The sequence below is a fragment of the Vigna angularis genome, chromosome 10, assembly GCF_016808095.1.
Source record: "Vigna angularis cultivar LongXiaoDou No.4 chromosome 10, ASM1680809v1, whole genome shotgun sequence".
Lineage (NCBI taxonomy): Eukaryota > Viridiplantae > Streptophyta > Magnoliopsida > Fabales > Fabaceae > Vigna > Vigna angularis.
Genome location: NC_068979.1, coordinates 1,395,218 through 1,414,043, shown reverse-complemented (window position 1 = coordinate 1,414,043; position 18,826 = coordinate 1,395,218). Strand labels below are relative to the sequence as shown.

General features: G+C 36.8%; 5 protein-coding genes across 8 annotated transcripts; 2 read left to right on the top strand and 3 right to left on the bottom strand.

The window, feature by feature from the left end:
- Nucleotides 1–494: 494 nt before the first annotated feature.
- LOC108320854 (succinate dehydrogenase assembly factor 1, mitochondrial) lies at nucleotides 495–1,336 on the bottom strand. Its single transcript, XM_017552405.2, has 2 exons — nucleotides 1,153–1,336; nucleotides 495–943 (listed from the first exon to the last, which is right to left on the bottom strand). Exon 2 carries the CDS (start codon nucleotides 895–897, stop codon nucleotides 586–588), a length of 312 nt encoding a protein of 103 aa, XP_017407894.1. The 5' UTR covers nucleotides 898–943; nucleotides 1,153–1,336; the 3' UTR covers nucleotides 495–585.
- Nucleotides 1,337–4,526: 3,190 nt separating this feature from the next.
- LOC108320902 (pentatricopeptide repeat-containing protein At3g18110, chloroplastic) lies at nucleotides 4,527–9,734 on the bottom strand. The gene is made up of 4 exons (XM_017552496.2): nucleotides 5,912–9,734; nucleotides 5,582–5,782; nucleotides 5,417–5,507; nucleotides 4,527–5,231 (listed from the first exon to the last, which is right to left on the bottom strand). Exons 1-4 carry the CDS (start codon nucleotides 9,484–9,486, stop codon nucleotides 4,644–4,646), a joined length of 4,455 nt encoding a protein of 1,484 aa, XP_017407985.1. The 5' UTR covers nucleotides 9,487–9,734; the 3' UTR covers nucleotides 4,527–4,643.
- A 225-nt stretch (nucleotides 9,735–9,959) lies between these two features.
- LOC108320845 (pentatricopeptide repeat-containing protein At1g71420) lies at nucleotides 9,960–12,636 on the top strand. Its single transcript, XM_017552397.2, has one exon. The coding sequence runs from the start codon at nucleotides 10,039–10,041 to the stop codon at nucleotides 12,340–12,342; it is 2,304 nt and encodes a 767-aa protein (XP_017407886.1). The 5' UTR covers nucleotides 9,960–10,038; the 3' UTR covers nucleotides 12,343–12,636.
- A 631-nt stretch (nucleotides 12,637–13,267) lies between these two features.
- LOC108320833 (protein PLANT CADMIUM RESISTANCE 10) lies at nucleotides 13,268–15,685 on the bottom strand. Of its 4 annotated transcripts, none has more exons than XM_017552381.2 (4): nucleotides 15,555–15,685; nucleotides 14,953–15,140; nucleotides 13,872–14,098; nucleotides 13,268–13,643 (listed from the first exon to the last, which is right to left on the bottom strand). In XM_017552381.2, the coding sequence occupies exons 2-4, from the start codon at nucleotides 15,131–15,133 to the stop codon at nucleotides 13,473–13,475; spliced, it is 579 nt and encodes a 192-aa protein (XP_017407870.1). In that variant the 5' UTR covers nucleotides 15,134–15,140; nucleotides 15,555–15,685; the 3' UTR covers nucleotides 13,268–13,472. The 4 variants fall into 4 exon arrangements, with proteins under 4 accessions (XP_017407870.1, XP_052725335.1, XP_017407872.1 ...); XM_052869375.1 differs by lacking the exon at nucleotides 15,555–15,685 and adding an exon at nucleotides 15,404–15,512; XM_017552383.2 differs by lacking the exon at nucleotides 15,555–15,685 and adding an exon at nucleotides 14,204–14,304 and having other exon boundaries at nucleotides 14,912–15,047.
- Nucleotides 15,686–16,092: 407 nt separating this feature from the next.
- On the top strand, nucleotides 16,093–18,242 carry LOC108320834 (uncharacterized). Its single transcript, XM_017552384.2, has 5 exons — nucleotides 16,093–16,564; nucleotides 16,642–16,721; nucleotides 17,188–17,263; nucleotides 17,615–17,740; nucleotides 17,834–18,242. Exons 1-5 carry the CDS (start codon nucleotides 16,247–16,249, stop codon nucleotides 17,981–17,983), a joined length of 750 nt encoding a protein of 249 aa, XP_017407873.1. The 5' UTR covers nucleotides 16,093–16,246; the 3' UTR covers nucleotides 17,984–18,242.
- The last annotated feature ends 584 nt before the right edge of the window (nucleotides 18,243–18,826 follow it).

Sequence of the window (18,826 nt, the reverse complement as noted above, 5' to 3'; positions counted from 1 at the left end):
TTAATTTGGATACATAATGCTATTTTAAAACTAGTAATCAAAATTGAGTTTTGGACATGAAATCAATAATTAACACGGACTACTTTTTTAATCTTTTTTTAGTTCTTATTTTTTATATTTTGATTGAGTTGATCGTATGCGTAGGGGATTAACAAGACAAAGTGATTTCTATTATTGACGACCAACAAAATTTAAAACTTATGTTTGAATGAATAAAAAAACTTACAAATGTAGCTTCAGTGAAACTTAAGTCTAAAACATGAAATAATGTTTTCAACACAATTTACAGAAAAATAACAGTTCACCAATCTTAGACTCCGGCTGTTGACACAACTTAATTATTTTTAACACGTACTATTAAAATAAGTATACTTTGCATTATTTGATTGAAATTTTGAATTTCTTGAATGTTCATGATATGAACCTGTCTACTCGAGCAATGAAAAAACAGTTTGGCAGGCTTAGCAATCAAGCATTTGTTAATGAATGATAGATGAGAAAAATGACCCAAGCATAAATGAATTCGTTGGGTTCCTTGTAGGCAATTATAGACGTCTAAATGTAATGGTAAAAACACAATAATTTTTAAGCCTTATTACTTGAATGGCCATTGGAATCAGTTTTGGAGAAATGAAGTTGCAATGAAGATAAGCCAGTGATACCAGGGTTCCTCAGTTGTTCAAGCTGTTTGTTGCCACGGCGAAGCAAGTACTCAATGTAAAGAAAGTTTTTCCGATCTACACTCTTTGCATTACGCCGAAACTCTTGCGATACAATTGATTCTATCTTGCGCCGCTCTTCCTCCGATTTGGAACGTGCTGCACGCAGAAACCCTCTGAAAAGACTAAGCACTTGTTTCTGCATCCCAGAAAGCCTTTGCACTTTGGAGCTTCCCATCGCATCTTGTTTTCTCAAAAAATATACAAGTTTTCTGGGCTAGATTCTGCACATGAAGAACAACGATGCTGGTGAGTTCGTTCGTTCCTTCACACTTTACTACATCAGATTAGAACGTTATGGAAACGATAAGCAATATGAAAATCTTAATCCTTTGGAATATCAGAATCAGCAACCTAAAAACCCTACTAAGGATTCAATCCATGTTAGGCATTTTATCAAATAGTTCGTAAGCAAATATCCGAAACCAATTACCTCAAACTCGAACAGGAAAAACAATTATCCGAAACAAATTTCTTCAGACCGAAATTTAAGCGGTGCAATCAAACCCATCTATCGTCGATGTTCTGTCTTGGAAAGTGGAAGTTTGGCAAGGTTCGTTCTGATCTAACTATTATTCGAAGTTCAGAATCCATTTGGATTATTAGGGTCCAATTGAAACCTAAAAACCTACTTCACGTTCTCTGACACATCATTTTCAATACACACTTTATTTTTTGTTAATAAAATTTATTTAAAACTATGAAGATTTAAAAAATTATTAAATAAAAAATAAATTTTACCATCATTTTTTAATTTCAATAATTTCAGCTAACTATTAGAGAGTATATTTTCACACTTTATTGATAAACTCCTTTCTTCTTTTAATGAAAGAAAAATATTATTTTACATACATAAATTTTTTAATTTACACCATCTTTCTTATTTTCTATTTTTATTTTAAAAAATATATAAAAATTTACATTTTTATAAACATTTTACCGGAAGAATTTGAAAAGCTTCAACCACGATATTGTGAGAATCCTTTAAATCAACCTAAACCAATAACTTGTCTTTTTTTATCATTTTGATTTGTTTATATTTATTTCTCAACCAACATCAAGCATAACTCACCCAATTTTGAATTTACTTCTTGGTTCTTGGTTTAATATGTCTTTTGGTCCTCATATTTGTTCGCGAATCTCGAGTGGGTTCTCGTGTTTTTTTTTTCAATTGAATTCAAATACTTGTTAATTTTGAGGCAATAAAACCCTCTCCGTTAATTTTCGACTAACGCCGTCTAACTGTAATGACGTGGATGCAGACATTAATAGCTCATTTATAGTGATTCAATTACGTGGAAGTGAGTGAAAATTAGGGATTTCATTTTGCAAGAAGAAGAAGTAGACGAAGACAATCACGTGGAGGTGGAGGTGAAAATTAGGGATTTCCTTTCACAAGAAGAAGAAGTAGACCGAAGTGAAAGTTTACGCCAGTTAAGGTTAGTATGATGTGTGCTATGTTTATGCATTGTAGTCCCAATTTTGTTTCGTTTACGCGGATGTACTGATATTGCGTTCTTTATGCGTTATGGTCCCGATTTTGTTGTTCTATCTTTATAACATGTGTGTGCTATCTTCTTGCTTTGTTGTTCTGTGATGGGTCACGAAGTTGGTAACTGTGTTGTCATTTTGTACTGATGGCAGGTGGTCATGAGACCAATTATTGGAAGTCATACACATTTCACAACACCATCATTTATCCTATCAATGGTCAACATGTGTGAGAGATTACACCATATCCAGATGTATTACTCCCAAAGAAAAGGGCAATGCCAGGAAGGCCCAAGAAAAAACGAAGACTACATGCTTGGGAGTTGAAGAAGAATGACAGTGAATTAAGAAAGGATGGAAGCAAAAAAACATGTGGTCTCTGCAAAGAAATGGGACACAACAAAAGATCTTGTCCACAATGACCTACAACAACAGAAGTGCCTCCTAACCAACCTAGTCAACCAATACAAGTGACAGTACCTTCAACACATGTCCCTGCTGACCAACCAACTCAGGAGTCTATTGTGCTTCATTCTCATCAATGAAGTCTTATTTACTTCCATTTTGAAGACACTATTTTAAATATCATGTAATCTGTATTGATGAAGGAACAATATTTTATGAGTTATCTTTTGGTGTAATTTCATTAGGTTGTTATCAGGTTTGTTATGCACTGAGTAAGACAATGTAATCTGCATTGGTGTAATATGTATTAGGTTGTTATCTTTTGGTATAATTTCATCAGGTTGTTATGAGGTTTTGTCATTGTAAGACAATGTTTGTTTTGTTATAAGATATTATAAGACAAAGTTTATTGATCATTCTTGTATGATGGTTATTGACCATTACGTATGATGTTACTTGTGCACTTTCTTTAACTTATTGCCTCAAATTAGCAAGTATTTGGATTAGCAAAGGAAATATAACAAATAAGACACATAAGACGACAGTATTAAACACTAACAAGTCACCTTTATAAATAAAACAGACAATAACATTCCAAATATCAAATTATATTACATAACCTTTCACTAACAAATCAACCTAGTTTCATCAACATTGATATCACAATTACATTACAAACACATATAATAACCACCATCCCCGTTACCACCTTCAACCACTTTTGCAGACTAACAACACCTATTCTGTAAACAAGCTATTTTCAGCTTTTCAACATCTCTCTCTTCCATCTTCATCAGCATTTGTTCCATCTTCATCAAACTTCCACCCACTTCACTTTCTTCTACAGTAACCACATTTCCTTCATGAATTACATCTTCATTGCACCATTGAAAGAAGTTGCATCCAGAAGAACAATCTTCACTCCCACCTTGTCCAAGAAGAAAACACACTCCGTGAACGCAATCTTCACTCCCACCCTCTAGAAGAAGAAGAAAACCACATTAAAAGTCAGATTATTGCATCCATTAAACTTACCTTGAACTTGAGGCATCCTCAAAATCTTTTGCCCTTGTTTTTAGGGTTTCTTGCAATGCGGAAGACTGCATTCTGACCATAAAAGCAAGTGGGTTTTACACCCAACCTGCTGACACTGCCACAACTCTGTTGAAACCCCGAACCCAAGCATTTGCAAGAAGAGGATGAAGCAGACATTTGATGAGCTCAAGTATAAACACTGCTTCCACAACTCTGCTTCCAGCACTCTTCCTCCCCAGCACAAACAAGTATAAACTTTCGATGTCAGGGTTGATTTAAATATTAGGGCTCAGGACTACCAACATAAAAAATTTAGTTGTCCACGTGGAATGTTTCATTATACAAAAAAACACTCATTCAACTTAATACATATTGCCACGTATATAAAAATATTTACAGCTCACCATGTGCAGACGGCGTTAGTCGAAAATTAACGGATATGGCTTTATTGTCTCAAATTAACAAGTATTTGGATTTAATTGGGACAAAAAAAAACAAGGACCTAGTTGAGATTCGCGATCAAATATGATGACCAAAAGACATATTTAACCTTATTTCTTATATATATTATTATTATTATTTTTCCATTTCTGTGAATTTAGAATTCTTATAAAAATATAAATTACCGTTTTATTCATTGTAAAATATTTTCTATTTTCATTTCAAAAAAAATTGAATTCATTATCCTTCGTTTCTTCCTATGTAGTAAATTTATTTAGAGATGTCATATCTTTACATCCATTCAATAAAGAATCTACATAAAATAAAATAAAATTCGTCTTCTAAGAATTAAAAATATATTTAAGTCTTTTCTTATTATTATTATTATTATTATTATTATTATTTATTAGGATATAAGGCTGAGAATGATAAGAATTGAGTCTGGAAATAACACTTAACTTTTTTTTTTGTGAACAGTTCATGTTTGTGTAAGGCAGAGTGTTGTTATCTGTACAACGTAAGCTTGCAAAATGCAGAGTTTGTGGCATTACATTATGACAGTCGTTCGGTACCAATTGGTTTGAAAGTCCTCTGTTTCCCAATTGCATTTGGAATGGATGCTTCCCGAAAATATTTCCTTCTTTTAAGGCTTCTGATCTTCATGATCCTCTTCAGCCGTCTGGGGTCAACAATTTTCTTTCTTTTTTCCAATTTCTCTTTCCTTCCTTCAGTATAAGCTTCAATGGTCTTACTTCTCTGATCATCAGGTAACAAAGCCAGTTTTGAAAATTTCTTCGGACTCACTATTTCCAGTTTCTCAGTAATTTCCTTGAATGCTGGAACAAGGCCACGTCTTATCAAGCATCCTTCAATAAGCCGCGTTGAATTTGACTTTGGGAGATTTGGGGCATCTTTTAACTCCAGATCCAAGCAAAATGGTGACTCTTTTAACCACATTCTGAGGGAGTGAGCCTTTGCTACAAGGACACCTTGTCGTGTTTTGCAAGGAAGGAATGGCGATCCCATTTCCCAAAGGTATGCCTTCATTGTGCTATCAAGGGATACCATGTTATACTCTGCTGTTCCTGTTATAAGTACTACTGATTTTGGTGACTCTGGATAGCCCTGCAAGGACGCATCCTGCATTGAAACCAACATTCCAATGTTAAGGTCAAACAGAGAAGCTAGAGAGATGAAGCGAAGCTGAAAGCTTAGAATTTGGTAAGTAAGAATTATCAGCATGAAAATAATATGTAGTCTTGAACCTTAGAAGTGAACGACCATAAGCAATTTTGAAAGCAATGAAAAGGGGAAAGAGAAGTCACCTGCATGTGGTCAAGCCATAACGTAAGACCAACCAGAGCTGAACCAGCAGATAGTTTTCTAAAATCAGCTCCCCAATCCTTATCAGCAACTCTGCAATTGATTGATACAAGCAATAAGGAACAGCAGCTAAGAATTATGCAGAAGTACCTATAATAAATACCTACCTAAAAATATCATGGCGGTAAATGCTTCTCTTGATGGCCAATTGGAAAATCCAAGATGCAGTGGCTCGTAGTTCAAATGCCCACAAGAGATCCAGCAATGCATTGACAAGGTTAAAGGCTGCATTATCTTCCACAGGTTCTAGTCTCTCCAGACACTGGTCAACTTCTGAAACTAGTGACTCTGATCTTTCTTTAAGAAGCCTATAGAACAATTAGTATATATTATTAACTGGACAAATATAAAAGTAATCTGTGCTTCCGCTTGATGACAATAAAAACTGATCTTTAGCTTAAAAGGATAAAATAATAATTTAATGAACTAATCATTACCTGATTGGTAGATCAAATCCAGAACCTTGGAGTGCATTTAAAAGAACAATGGCTTCATCTGCTCCCTCAGACAAGCTTGCAGCTCTGATAAAGCATGTCCATATTCGATGATCTGGTTCTATGCCTGCATCTTTCATCTCTGTGAGTTTTTCAATTCCAGCACTTAAATTCCCTTTTTTGAGATATGCATCAACAACAGAACTATAAGGTAGAGTATCCAGAACCACTCCAGTTGTTTTCAAGTTTTTAAGAACATTCTCAGCTTCCTCAGGCTGCCCAGATTCACCGTAAGAAACCATAAGCAGATGCATAGTGGAAGTCGTGGGCTCTATCCCTGATTCTTTCATCATGGCCAGTAGATTTTCAGCTTTCAGATGATCACCAGAAGTTCTATACATTTTCATCATTAAATGATAAAAAGCACGGTCCAGTTTATAACCATCTGATCTAAGCTCTTCAAAAAGTTCCTCTGCCTGTTCATACATGCGTTGCTTACCGAATGCAGTGATCAGGCTTCTGTATGTGTCCAGCTTAGGTTCCAGACCAAGGCTTCTCATCTTATTCATCAATGATAAACCTTCTTCTGGTCTACAGTCTCTGCAGTACATTATAATTAATGTATTGTAAGTTTCTTGATCTGGTTTAAGATCAGCATCTTTAATCTTCTGGTAAATGGCACCCATGCTTTTAAAATCATTAATACCTAAATACAATTTAAGAACGGAATTGCAAATTTGAAGATCAGGCTTAAAACCTGCCTCTTCCATCTCACATAACATGGTTTCTACATCCCATACTCTTTTGCATTTGCACAGCAATGTAAGCATTATTCTATAGAGATGCATGGTAGGAAAATAACCAGCAGCTTTCATCCCATTGTATATTTTCTGTACCTCAAATACGCTTCCTGCCTTAGCAAATGCTTCAAGTGTCAAAAGAATAGAACTTTTACTAATCTTTAATCCCATGTCTTGCAATTCCTGGATTACCACATAAAGCTCATTCAGTCTCCCATCAACAATTAAAGCCTGTAATAGACCATTTACAGAATCTACAGTCGGAGAAGGCCCATCTCTCATCATTGTGTTAAAAATAGCTCTAGCTCTTTCGTAACAACCACTGAATGCATAAGCATGTATTAGAGCATTCCATACTTTCCTATCCACTTTTGAACATCTTTGCTTGAGACCCCCTACCAAGCTTTCTGCTTTTTGCCATATCTTTAGCTTCCCATACGTTTCAACGATATCAATGTAAACAGATACATTATTATCAAGTATAATACCGTTTTTCTCTGCATGATACAACAATTGGTGGGCTGTCTCAGGTAAACCCATTCTACAGTAGACAGACACCATGACTTGATACAGACGTTCAGATGGCTCAACACCATTGAATCTCATGTCAGAGAAAACCTGAGAAGCTACGTCAAAGAGTTCATTCTGTATAGATTCCTGAATAAGAGATTCATACACGGTATAACTTCTAAATGAACCAAGTCCTCCTCTACTTCTGTACTCCTCCAAAGCTGCATCTAACTTTTTAGCCTTGCAAAGTATAACGATGAGTGCTTCTGTGATCATTTGAATATCATCTGGAGCACGTTCTCTCAAGAATTCAAGAAGTTCACACGCTTCTGAATATCTAGCAGATGAGCTATACGAACTCATGATAGACAAAAATATTTCATGATCCAATTCAAAGCCATTGCTGATGGCAACTCTCAACATTTTAGCAGCATGATCATAACAGCCCCCTTTAACAAGTACAGATGAAATAATTTGTGGATTCATACCTCTCAGTTTTTCCATATCTTCAATAATTCTGTCAACAACACCCCACATGTTTTCCTTCGCAAGTGCATGCGCCATGACCTCATAGAGACCATTATCTGGCGTGAAACCTTCGCGAATCATTTCATGATACAGTCCCATAGCCTTTTTCATCTCATTGAATCTCAGAAAGAAATCCAACATAACTGAGTAAGCTAGATTATCAGCTTTGATCCCTGACCTACGCATACAATTGAATGTCTCTTCAGCCTCTTCTCGCCTCCCAGCCTTGGTATAAGCACAAATCAAAGCACTATACGTGTGCAAAGTAGGCTTAACCCCCGCATCCAGCATTTCAGACATCACATTCGCAGCTTCCTCGACCTTACTCGCTTTCCCAAGTGAATCTATCAGAACAGTATACGTAACCGCATCAGGATTCCTACCAAAAGACTTCATGTCTCTATAAAGCTGGATTGCTTGATCATGCCGGCCTTGCTTCCCATACATGTGTATGATAGTATTGTATGTCATCTCGTCCTTGCCAAAACCCTTGTTCACCATCTCTTCACAAATTTCTCTCACCTTTTCTATATTCCCTTCTCTGGAAAAAGCATACAACAAAGAATTATAAGTCACAGCATCTGGGAGAAATCCTTTAGACTCTAATTCTTTAAACAGCTCCTCAGCTTTCCTGGGACGCCCGCATCTACCACACACAGAAATCATAGCATTGTAAGTCCACAGGTCAGGTTGACACCTGTGAGACTCCATATCGCTGAAAACTGCCATCGCTTCCTCCAAATTAGATTCCCTTGAACAAGCACTTATGAGGGTATTGTATGTTATTATATCAGGCGTAATCCCGGACCTCCTCACTTCATTCAAAAGTTGAAGAGCCAAATTAGGCTCCATTGCACCACTCTTCATCCTTGCATTGATCAGAGTATTGAAACTCACAAGATCAGGCACACATCCTCTCTCACGCATTAAATCAAGCAGCTCCTTTACCTTATCGAAGCGACCACTGCGCGCATACACACCCATCATAGCATTGTACACTTGAACCGTGTCCCCTACACTTGACTCGGCCCTGGTGAAGATTTCAACAGCAAGTGCTTCTTGATTGGCCTTTCCCAACACACCCAAAATGGTTGCAACCATTCTCGCATTGGGAGCATACCAGTGCCGTAAATTCAAGCACTCGTAGAGTTCAAGCGCGCGTTGCCAGTTCTGCTGACCCACCCACTTCACCACGAAGCAGAAATCGGTTGGTGTCATCTGAACTCTACGTTCTTCCAACACACCCGCCACAAACTCCTCCGACTTCAACGCCAGAATCGTGTCTGTTAAGTACTTCACTCTTTCCCTCCAATTTTTGTCCCTTTTCAGCGCCAACTTGTTCATCTTTTTCACCCTCGTCCTGCTGCGTCTCCCCAAGGCTTCTTGGGCCTCGTCGTTGTTCACAACAATGCGACCCTGTTTTGGGGGTTCCTCTGGGGTGTCGAAAGGTTGAGTTTTGGCGGGGAAAATATCGTCTTGGGGTAACTGGGTGTGCGTGGAAGAATAGGTTTCGGAAAGTTTGAGGTGGGGCCATCTGATTGAAGGAGAAGCTCTGGCGTAGACGAACTTGACGGTCTTCACGGCGTTGGGTTCTGACGAGGAATCGGTTTCAGTGTCACGGGAAGCAGTAGAAGGTGAAGAAGAGGAAGGAAGTGCAGCAGGTCTGGGCGGAGGGTTCGAATGTGGTCGTGGAATTGAGGGAAAACTTAGAACTTGAGAACCTGAGACTGAGACAGACATGTTTGCTCAGTTCAGGTGTGTCCGTTGCAAGAGCAACTTGCTCAGGTCATGTATGAGGCACTGAGCATTCCTTCGGGTTTGGCAAAATGCAACATTTATGGTTTGAATTGTTATGGGAAATGCGAAAGGTTGGAGAATAGCAGAAAATGTGTAGAAGCACTGAATCACAGTTTTAGAACCACTTCTTCACTGTTTGTTATCCAGGAATAAGATATTTTGATATCTGTCAAGGTTGGTTTAACAAAAGGGTTAGACATTTACTTTATGACAAACTAAAATTTAAATCTCCTTTAGAAAAGGTGTTTCACATGTTTAGTATTTGGCATTTAAAAATATGTATAGATTACAACAATTAATCAAATAAAAAATATAAATATTATGAAATAATGTTCATTAGTACTTATTTATTGAATTTTGGAACTGTTATCATATCCAATAAATTGAAGAAGATAAGTTCTAACAAAAAAAAAATGGTTAATGAACTAAATGAAATTGATTTGAATTCACCAAAAAGATTTTTGGTAAAACACAAACAATGCAAAACTAGGCACGATGGTTCTTGTTGGTGCCAACCACCTCTCTGCATTGATGTTATGCTCCAGAAAGCTCGTGCGTTATGTGTTTTTCAAACGTTGTCTGTTGCGGAATCTTTGTACTTCAAATGTAGAACCAGAAACCTTACCCACTAAAATTGATGCAAAGATACATGCTCTTTCTACACAAGGCAACATTGAAGAAGCTCTTTCACTTCTTTACACACACTGTTCTCTGTCCCTTCAAACCTATGCCTCTCTGTTCCATGCTTGTGCTCAGAAAAAGTGCCTCCAACATGGCATGGCCCTGCACCATTACATGCTGCAGAAAGACCCCGCATTTCAAAATGACCTTTTTCTCACCAATCACATCCTAAACATGTACTGCAAGTGTGGCCACTTATCCTATGCCCGCTACGTGTTTGACCAAATGTCACGCAGAAACATTGTTTCTTGGACTGTTCTCATTTCGGGGTATGGCCAATCTGGCCTAATCAGAGAGTGTTTCTTTCTCTTCTCTGACTTGCTGGCTCGCTTTCGCCCCAATGAATTTGCTTTTGCAAGTTTGCTTAGCGCCTGTGAGGAGCGTGACATTGAATGTGGCACACAGGTACATGCAGTTGCTTTGAAAATTTCTTTGGATGCCAATGTATATGTTGCAAATGCTCTTATTGCAATGTATAGCAAGCACTCTGGCTCCCCCGGAGGTTATGATGGGAGAGCGGACGATGCGTGGACCATGTTCAAGTCAATGGAATTCCGAAATCTTATATCTTGGAATTCAATGATTGCAGGTTTTCAACTTCGTGGACTTGGGGACAAAGCCATTCGCCTGTTTACACACATGTACAGCAGTGGAATTGGGTTTGATCGTGCCACGCTGCTTAGCGTCTTTTCTTCACTGAATCAATGTAGTGCTGTTCACGACATTAACGTGAATCTCAGGAAATGTTTTCAATTGCACTGTCTGACTGTTAAAAGCGGTCTTATTACAGAAGTTGAAGTGATAACTGCATTGATAAAATCCTACGCAAATCTTGGAGGACCCATTTCTGACTGTTATAGGATCTTCCATGATACAAGTAGCCAACTGGATATTGTGTCTTGGACTGCACTTATTTCTGTGTTCGCAGAACGGGATCCTGAGCAGGCTTTCCTCCTTTTCTGTCAGCTTCATCGTCAAAATTATTTTCCAGACTGGTATACATTCTCCATTGCCTTAAAAGCTTGTGCATATTTTGTTTCAGAAAAACATGCCATGGCTATTCACTCACAAATAATTAAAAAAGGATTTCAGGAAGATACTGTTCTTTGTAATGCCTTGATACATGCTTATTCGAGGTGTGGCTCGTTGGCTTTGTCTGAACAAGTATTTGATGAAATGGGCTACCGTGATTTGGTTTCTTGGAATTCAATGCTCAAGTCTTATGCCATACATGGGAAAGCTAGAGATGCACTGGAGCTCTTCCAGCAAATGGAAGTCTGTCCAGATTCAGCTACCTTCGTTGCCCTTCTCTCAGCTTGTAGTCATGTCGGACTGGTTGATGAAGGAGTGACATTGTTTAACTCCATGTCTGATGATCACTGTATTGCTCCTCAACTAGATCACTATTCCTGCATGATTGACCTTTATGGACGAGCTGGAAAGATAGTTGAGGCTGAGGAATTAATACGCAAAATACCAATGAAACCTGACTCTGTGATTTGGAGTTCATTACTTGGATCTTGCAGGAAGCATGGTGAGACTCGCTTAGCCAAATTAGCAGCTGATAAATTTAAAGAGTTAGAACCAAACAATTCAATGGGGTATGTACAAATGTCAAACGTATATTCCTCTGCCGGTAGTTTTACAGAAGCTAGTTTGATTAGGAAAGAAATGAGTAACTATAAAGTAAGAAAAGAACCAGGATTAAGTTGGGTTGAGATTGGCAAGCAGGTTCATGAATTTGGCTCTGGTGCTCAATACCATCCGCATAAAGGGGCCATATTAAGACAGCTTGAGATATTGTTTGGAAAATTGAAAGAGATGGGTTATGTGCCGGAGCTTAGCTTAGCCTTATATGACACCGAAGTGGAACACAAAGAAGACCAGTTACTTCATCACAGTGAGAAGATGGCATTGGTATTTGCCATAATGAACGAAGGAAGTTTGCCATGTGGTGGGAATGTCATTAAGATAATGAAGAATATTCGTATTTGTGTGGACTGCCACAACTTCATGAAATTAGCATCATCTCTATTTCAGAAGGAGATTGTTGTTAGAGATTCGAACCGCTTTCACCACTTCAAATATGCAACTTGTTCTTGCAACGACTATTGGTAAAATACGGCCTGCTTTTTCCCAATGACTGGTATAACTATTGGTAGCTCCCTACCTGAATTTTTCAGCTAGATCCAACTGTGCCTGAATGGTGGAACCTTTAGGTCTAGTTTCTTTAGTTGATTAAGCACATCTAAAAACAGTTCTTCATTCCTCATATTTATCAGGACGTAATAATTACATAGGGTGATTGTTCTGAGTTTTTAACCGAATGATCTAATAAATATCTTATTAGAGTGATGTTTTGTTGTGTATTTATTACAACATTATGGATCTCAGCAGCATATGGGCAAAACGTGTCTATTTGCAGCATTATGATATTCAATTGTAAATATTGTAATAAATATAAAACAAATGTAAATTTTGTAAATTGCTAACATGCAGACTTCTTACGTGTTGTAAATTTCTGTGATATAACCATCCGTTTAACTTTATTGATTACTTTTTAATGATTGCTTGTTGAATCTTAATGGCTAGTGTGATGAGTACTGCGATCAAAATATAACTTTTATTTGAATGATCATACACACAATTTAGTGCGAGAAATAAAAACCAACGTACGTGAGAAAAAAGGAAATGTAGAAAAAAAATGTTGAAAATAAGGTAGAAAAATCAGTAAAAAAATATTCATGAGTAGAAAAATGTAAACAGACAAAAATTCATTATAATGGATGGAAACATATAGTAAAAATGATTAAAAAGAAAAATAAAACATGTTAAATGAAAATATGGGAAAAAAAATCAATCAAATGAGTGAGGAAATAGAAGTGAAACTCATTCAAAATGAGTGAAAAAATGAATATACAAATGAGCAAGGAAATGGACCGAAAAGGCACATGGAAAAGACGGGTGGAAAAATCCATTTAACGGAAGGGAAAATAAACGCAAATAGATATAAAGCATTGCAAGTAAGAATGATCACAATATTGACAAATTAGGTCATGCCATGGTATATGTTGTTCTACTTGTCTTTCAAGGAGTAAAAAGGGTACATATGACACAAAAATTAAGGTAACTAAGAATCAAACGCAATCAATTTTTATGTACAAATGGCTATATGATATTCTTGTAGTTTTCTTCAAGAAGAGAATTAAGGTGGTAAAACTGAGAAAGCACGATAGTGTATAACTACATTATTGCTTGGAATCAGGTTGCATTGTCTGGATTGGTGGAGCTGTAACTACAGCTAGCTTCAAGTTTGTTGATTGACTATCCCCAGATCTTTCGCATATCTCACGATATTCTTGACAAATAGCACAGGGGTGACAGCAAAAATGGGTAACAAAATCCCCACAGGGTGCTTCCTGCATAAGGCAAGAACATCGTTATAGCATAGAATCACCACTTCATTAGTTTTGAGACATCCAAATTTTCAATAACCAGTCTCTTCAAAAAGCAATAATGCAATAGCTAAATACAAAACTTTTATTCCAGGCATGAGGTTGCAGAGAATTGTCAAAAGTTTCAAAGCCTACAATAATGGGAAAAAATGTAATAAGAATTCATGTAAAGCATAGTTGTAATAGCATTACCGGCAAATTATACTTTGATCTTAAGGCCTTGCGATAGCCACAGGCATAACACGAAACAAGGCATCCCGGTAAACCCAAAAACAAGCCATCAGTTAATAAGCAGCAGGCTGTATTAACCACACTCCATAATATAAAGTGTGTAACACATGATCCCAGGAAAGTTCCAGAACCCAGAATTTCAGCATTCTTCCCAAAGAGAAAGCAAGGACAAAGACAACCTATACAACCTGCACAGGTGATAAATGTTTGCAGCCAATCAATTTAGATGATAAATAACATTATCACGAATGGACAAAACGAGAGTTTTGGCACTCAAATATAAATATTTCAACCTACAAGCTCTTCTTCACAACGAAAACTCCTTTCACCAATTCTAAAAGTTGGTGCATTTTGTTTAATCCTGTGGTTATCGTTGGTGTACATCAAATAACAACTGGTGTGAATTGAAAAAATGTTCATCAAAGAATTTTCCAGTCACCAACCAAAAATAAGTTCAATGAGTTAAAAGTTCATATAATTATAAGGTTTAATGTGGGCAAGATAACAAACACAATATAAAGGCTAACATTGTGCTACAAAAAAAAAAATGAAGAGCTTTTCATCACGATCCTCATTGTTTCCCCTGCTGCTGTTCTTAATTTCTCAGTCGGTTGCTAGGATTTCATCGGCATAATCCCTCAACCTCGTTAGAACCATCAGAAGCATCAACAATAGTATTAACCTTCTATCATTCACAATACAGTTATACAGTCATACAAAATAATCCTCTCAGGGTTTTGAAGAAAGAATACTATCCAGTTATACAGAAAATGATTTTATCACAGAATAAAGAGGAACATCATGCTATGTGCAAGTTATACAGGAAGCAGCCTTATGTGGTATTAACTACACAACTCCAACTTATGACCTCTGGGTCACATAGTGACAATTCCATTTTAATTTTATCGTTAAGATACACAAAACACCGAATCAACACTAATATTTAGGATAAAAGGAACACGAACACAACCAAATTTCCTCAAAACATAGTCAAGAGGCACCTTTGTATTAAATGAGGTCACAGGGTAAGGAAGTAGCGTACAACTCTGCGTATCATCGAAACAAGCACAGATTCCAGAAGACCACTGAGGCTGCATTTGGTTTGATCCATTGCTACCAGGATGTTGTTCATTACGCTGAAGCGGAGAGACATGAACTACCTCTGAATCTGACTGCCCCAAAGGTATGTAAGCAGGTGGCACATAACCGTGCTGGTTCTTCATATTGCTTCTACAAAAATCAACAAATCAATCAAATTTCCTCCAATAATTCTCTAAAAACGTTTTACAACATAACTTAGGTAAGACAACGTGAAACCGATAAACCCCAGCTCGATCGCATCCAACCTAGGACGAAAAGCTCCAAAATTTGATTAAAAAAATGAAATTTAGCATCAACCCAGTTGAAATTCACATTATATTTGATAAAAGAATAAAAAAGGCGACCCGTTATGTCATGGCAGATTTATAGATATCATGGAAGATTTATAGCACCTCAGCAATGAACAAACACTGTAAGCTGAGCTTTCAACGTGATTTTAAGGCGAAAGCATAAAATTGGGCGAAATCAGATCTGACCCAAATGTTCCAGTTGGTAATCTAAAAAGGGGTGAATCGTTTACGAATAAAAAAGAAATAGGTCTACCTTGGAAGGTTGAGAAAGAGAAGCAATCGAGTAGAACTAAAATTGCGTGTTTTTCTTGCAGGGATGATAACACCCAAATCGTACTCACTTCAAGCTCTGAGTTTCTATTTTCAAGCTTTGCATTATACAACTTATAAAGGTTATATACAATTTATGTATTAAGATTAATTAATTGCATTTAATTAATCTTGTTACAGTCAAACGCTGTATTAATGGTAGTATTCACACATTTTTCATTATGATATTATGATATATAATATATTATATTGTTATGAAATAGTTGTTATAAATCTTTTTTATAATTTCAAATCTCTTTTATTATTATTATTATTATAGTTGTAGTTACACGAACAATATATTAACGGGATTAATCATTCTTTAGAAAATTGAAATAAATTTAATTTGAATTTTAACAATCAATAAATTTTAACGTCATAGCTATTTCTGATTAAAACACATTAAAATAAATTAATTTCAAATTGATTAAAAGAAATAGACACTAGTTCACTGATACAAAATGTTGATTTTTGGACATTGAACAAACAGTTGGTGAATTGCGAGACCAAACCAGAATGAGCGCACGAAGCATGTTGCAGTGCAGAGAGATGCTTTTATTTAGGATTTTCGAATCCCTAAAAGTTTTTTTTTTTTTTTAATTCTTAGTTCTACCTACATCATCATCGTCCAACACCATGATTTCTTCCACCATTCTTCACTCATACCCCTCTTTCAAATTGCAATCTTTTCTCAAACACCCTTCTCATACAATTCCCCTCAAACCCTACCCATCCATTTCCAATTTCAGGAACAGCAACCTCACCTGCAAGGCGCTCTTCACCGACGATGCCCCCTTTGCTGCCGCAATCGGCGCTTGCATGTTCACCTCTCTGCTTCTTCCCGTCGCCGCTTCCCCGGAAGATGACGAAGACGCCGACTCCGCCGTCACCACAACCGACGCAAGGCTCGTCGTCATGGGGATTCTAAGTTTCATCCCTTATTTCAATTGGCTCGTATGCACCCTTCTTTCCCAACTCTTTCATTTTTCGTTATAGGTGACACTGCCATCACAATCTTCAACTTTTTGCAGAGCTGGGTTTTCGCGTGGCTCGATACTGGCAAACGACGTTATGCTGTCTACGCACTTGTTTATATGGCTCCTTATCTCAGGTTCCTTTCTCGATTCACTCACACCACGAATTTGCCTTGTAACTAGTATTTCTTCTTTTTTTTCACACCACACTTTCTCTGTTCTTTACAATTGCTATATCAATGCTTATTAGAACATTGAACCATTTACTCTATGTTCCTGTGTGGATCGACTTCTCTCTTATTAAAGAAGTAAAATGAATTGAGTTTCTCTTTCAAATTTAAATTATCTTAAAGACTTGTGTAGAAGCTCTCTCTTGTATCTTTTCGAATCATTGAGATGATAAATTGATTCGGCTTATGCAAGAAGTTAAATTCATTTTTATCTTGTTTTCTTCTCTTCTTATCCGAACACGATATTTGTGTTATTCGCTTGATGCATGGCCAGAGAACAATTAGTATCCCCCAAGGAGCATTTGATTAGTAATGTTACTTCTATTCAAGGTTTTGTTTTACTTGAGAATGATATGATGTTGTGATTCATCAGGTCAAACCTATCACTTTCGCCTGAAGAAAGTTGGCTGCCTATTGCCAGCATTTTATTCTGCATCGTTCACATTCAGGTTCGAGCTCATCATGTTTTTCTTATATGTACATTTCCCATGCCTTGGAGCTTACTATTATTTTTTCTTAACCTTGATTATGCAAAAAATATGCCCAAGGCTAAAGCTTCCTGAGAGCTCAATGATTAGAGTCAAGGCTTTAAATTTCAGTTGCTATCTCATTGCAATCGTAGTTGCAACAATATGATCGAACAGCACAAAAACCTTGACTGAAATTGACTGAAATTGTGGCCGCAAATCTGTTTTAGAACTTGACTAGACTTGAAAATATCCAATTCTAGTAGCCTGGCTTATACCAACCATGTTGTAGCTCATGTGGTTTTCATATTGATAGAATAGTTAACATTGCAGCTGGAAGCAAGCATTAGAAATGGAGATATTCAGGGGTTTCAACTATTCAGGAATGTCGCGGATCAGCTACCATCAAATAATAGGAAAAAAAGTCATGTGAATCAGCATCAAGAAATGACTGAGGAGGTGCTCTTTTCTGTGTTAACATAGTAACATTTTGCAAATAAGTTGTGTATTTTTCTCTGACGTTGATTGCAATTGCTCTGAACTGTGATTAAGGGAAGCAAGAAAGGAAAGAAGAACCTGCCACATGCCCAAGAACGATCAAGGGATATTGGAGGTTGGGAAGATTCACATACGCCTTTGCAACCCCGTCAGCACTTGAATGAAGACTTGGACGATGATGTCAAAGAACGAAACAAGCACTGAACTTGGAAGATCCAATCAAGTCTCAAGCCCAATTCTGGCACCCCTGAGCTGTTTGTTTAGTTTTGAGGCGTTTCAATGAAACTAAAGCTTTGTCTTAATTGATGTTGCTCAGTTTTCATGTTGTCATCATGAGATGAATTCTTTTCATGGCTGGTTTTACTGGATGATATTGAAGGTGCCATATATAGACAGCAAGAACATTGTATACTTAGTCTTCTTCCACCTCACTTTTTCTACAAATTTTCCCTTTCTTAGTCTCATGAATCCGTTCGTGTTCTTTACAGTTTACTTCTCTCTTTTTGTATCTTTAGATAAATGTATACACCCGGTGAGAGTATGAATAATTGAATACAGTTTTCTAGTATAAAAGGAGGACAGCAGGGTGATGAACATTTGAATTTATTGTGATGACTGCAGAATACTATGTTAGAGATAACTTGAGATATTATGCTTTGGAAAAGCCGTGTAGCTTTCTACTACTGCAATGCTATAGTTGCAGTTTCCATTGGATTGGATTTTGTATCAATTTGTCAGAGCACGAAAATCCTTTTGAAACTAAGTAGTTGATTTCATTTGGTTTAATATTTGGGTCAGATCAGATCTAAACTAAATAAATTTCAATTTTATTAAATCGGGCTACAGTTTCCGTCAGTTAAATTTCAATGGCCCACTAGCTCAAGAGTTTACTAATAAGTATGAACATTGGAGGTGTAATGTGTTTGACTTTGGTTATTAGTTGTGTATATTATAATATTATTTTATTTTATTTACTGTTATATTTTTTAAAAATGAAAAAGAAAAAGAAAAATAGACTCGTGATGGGTTATGTGAATTTCGTAATTG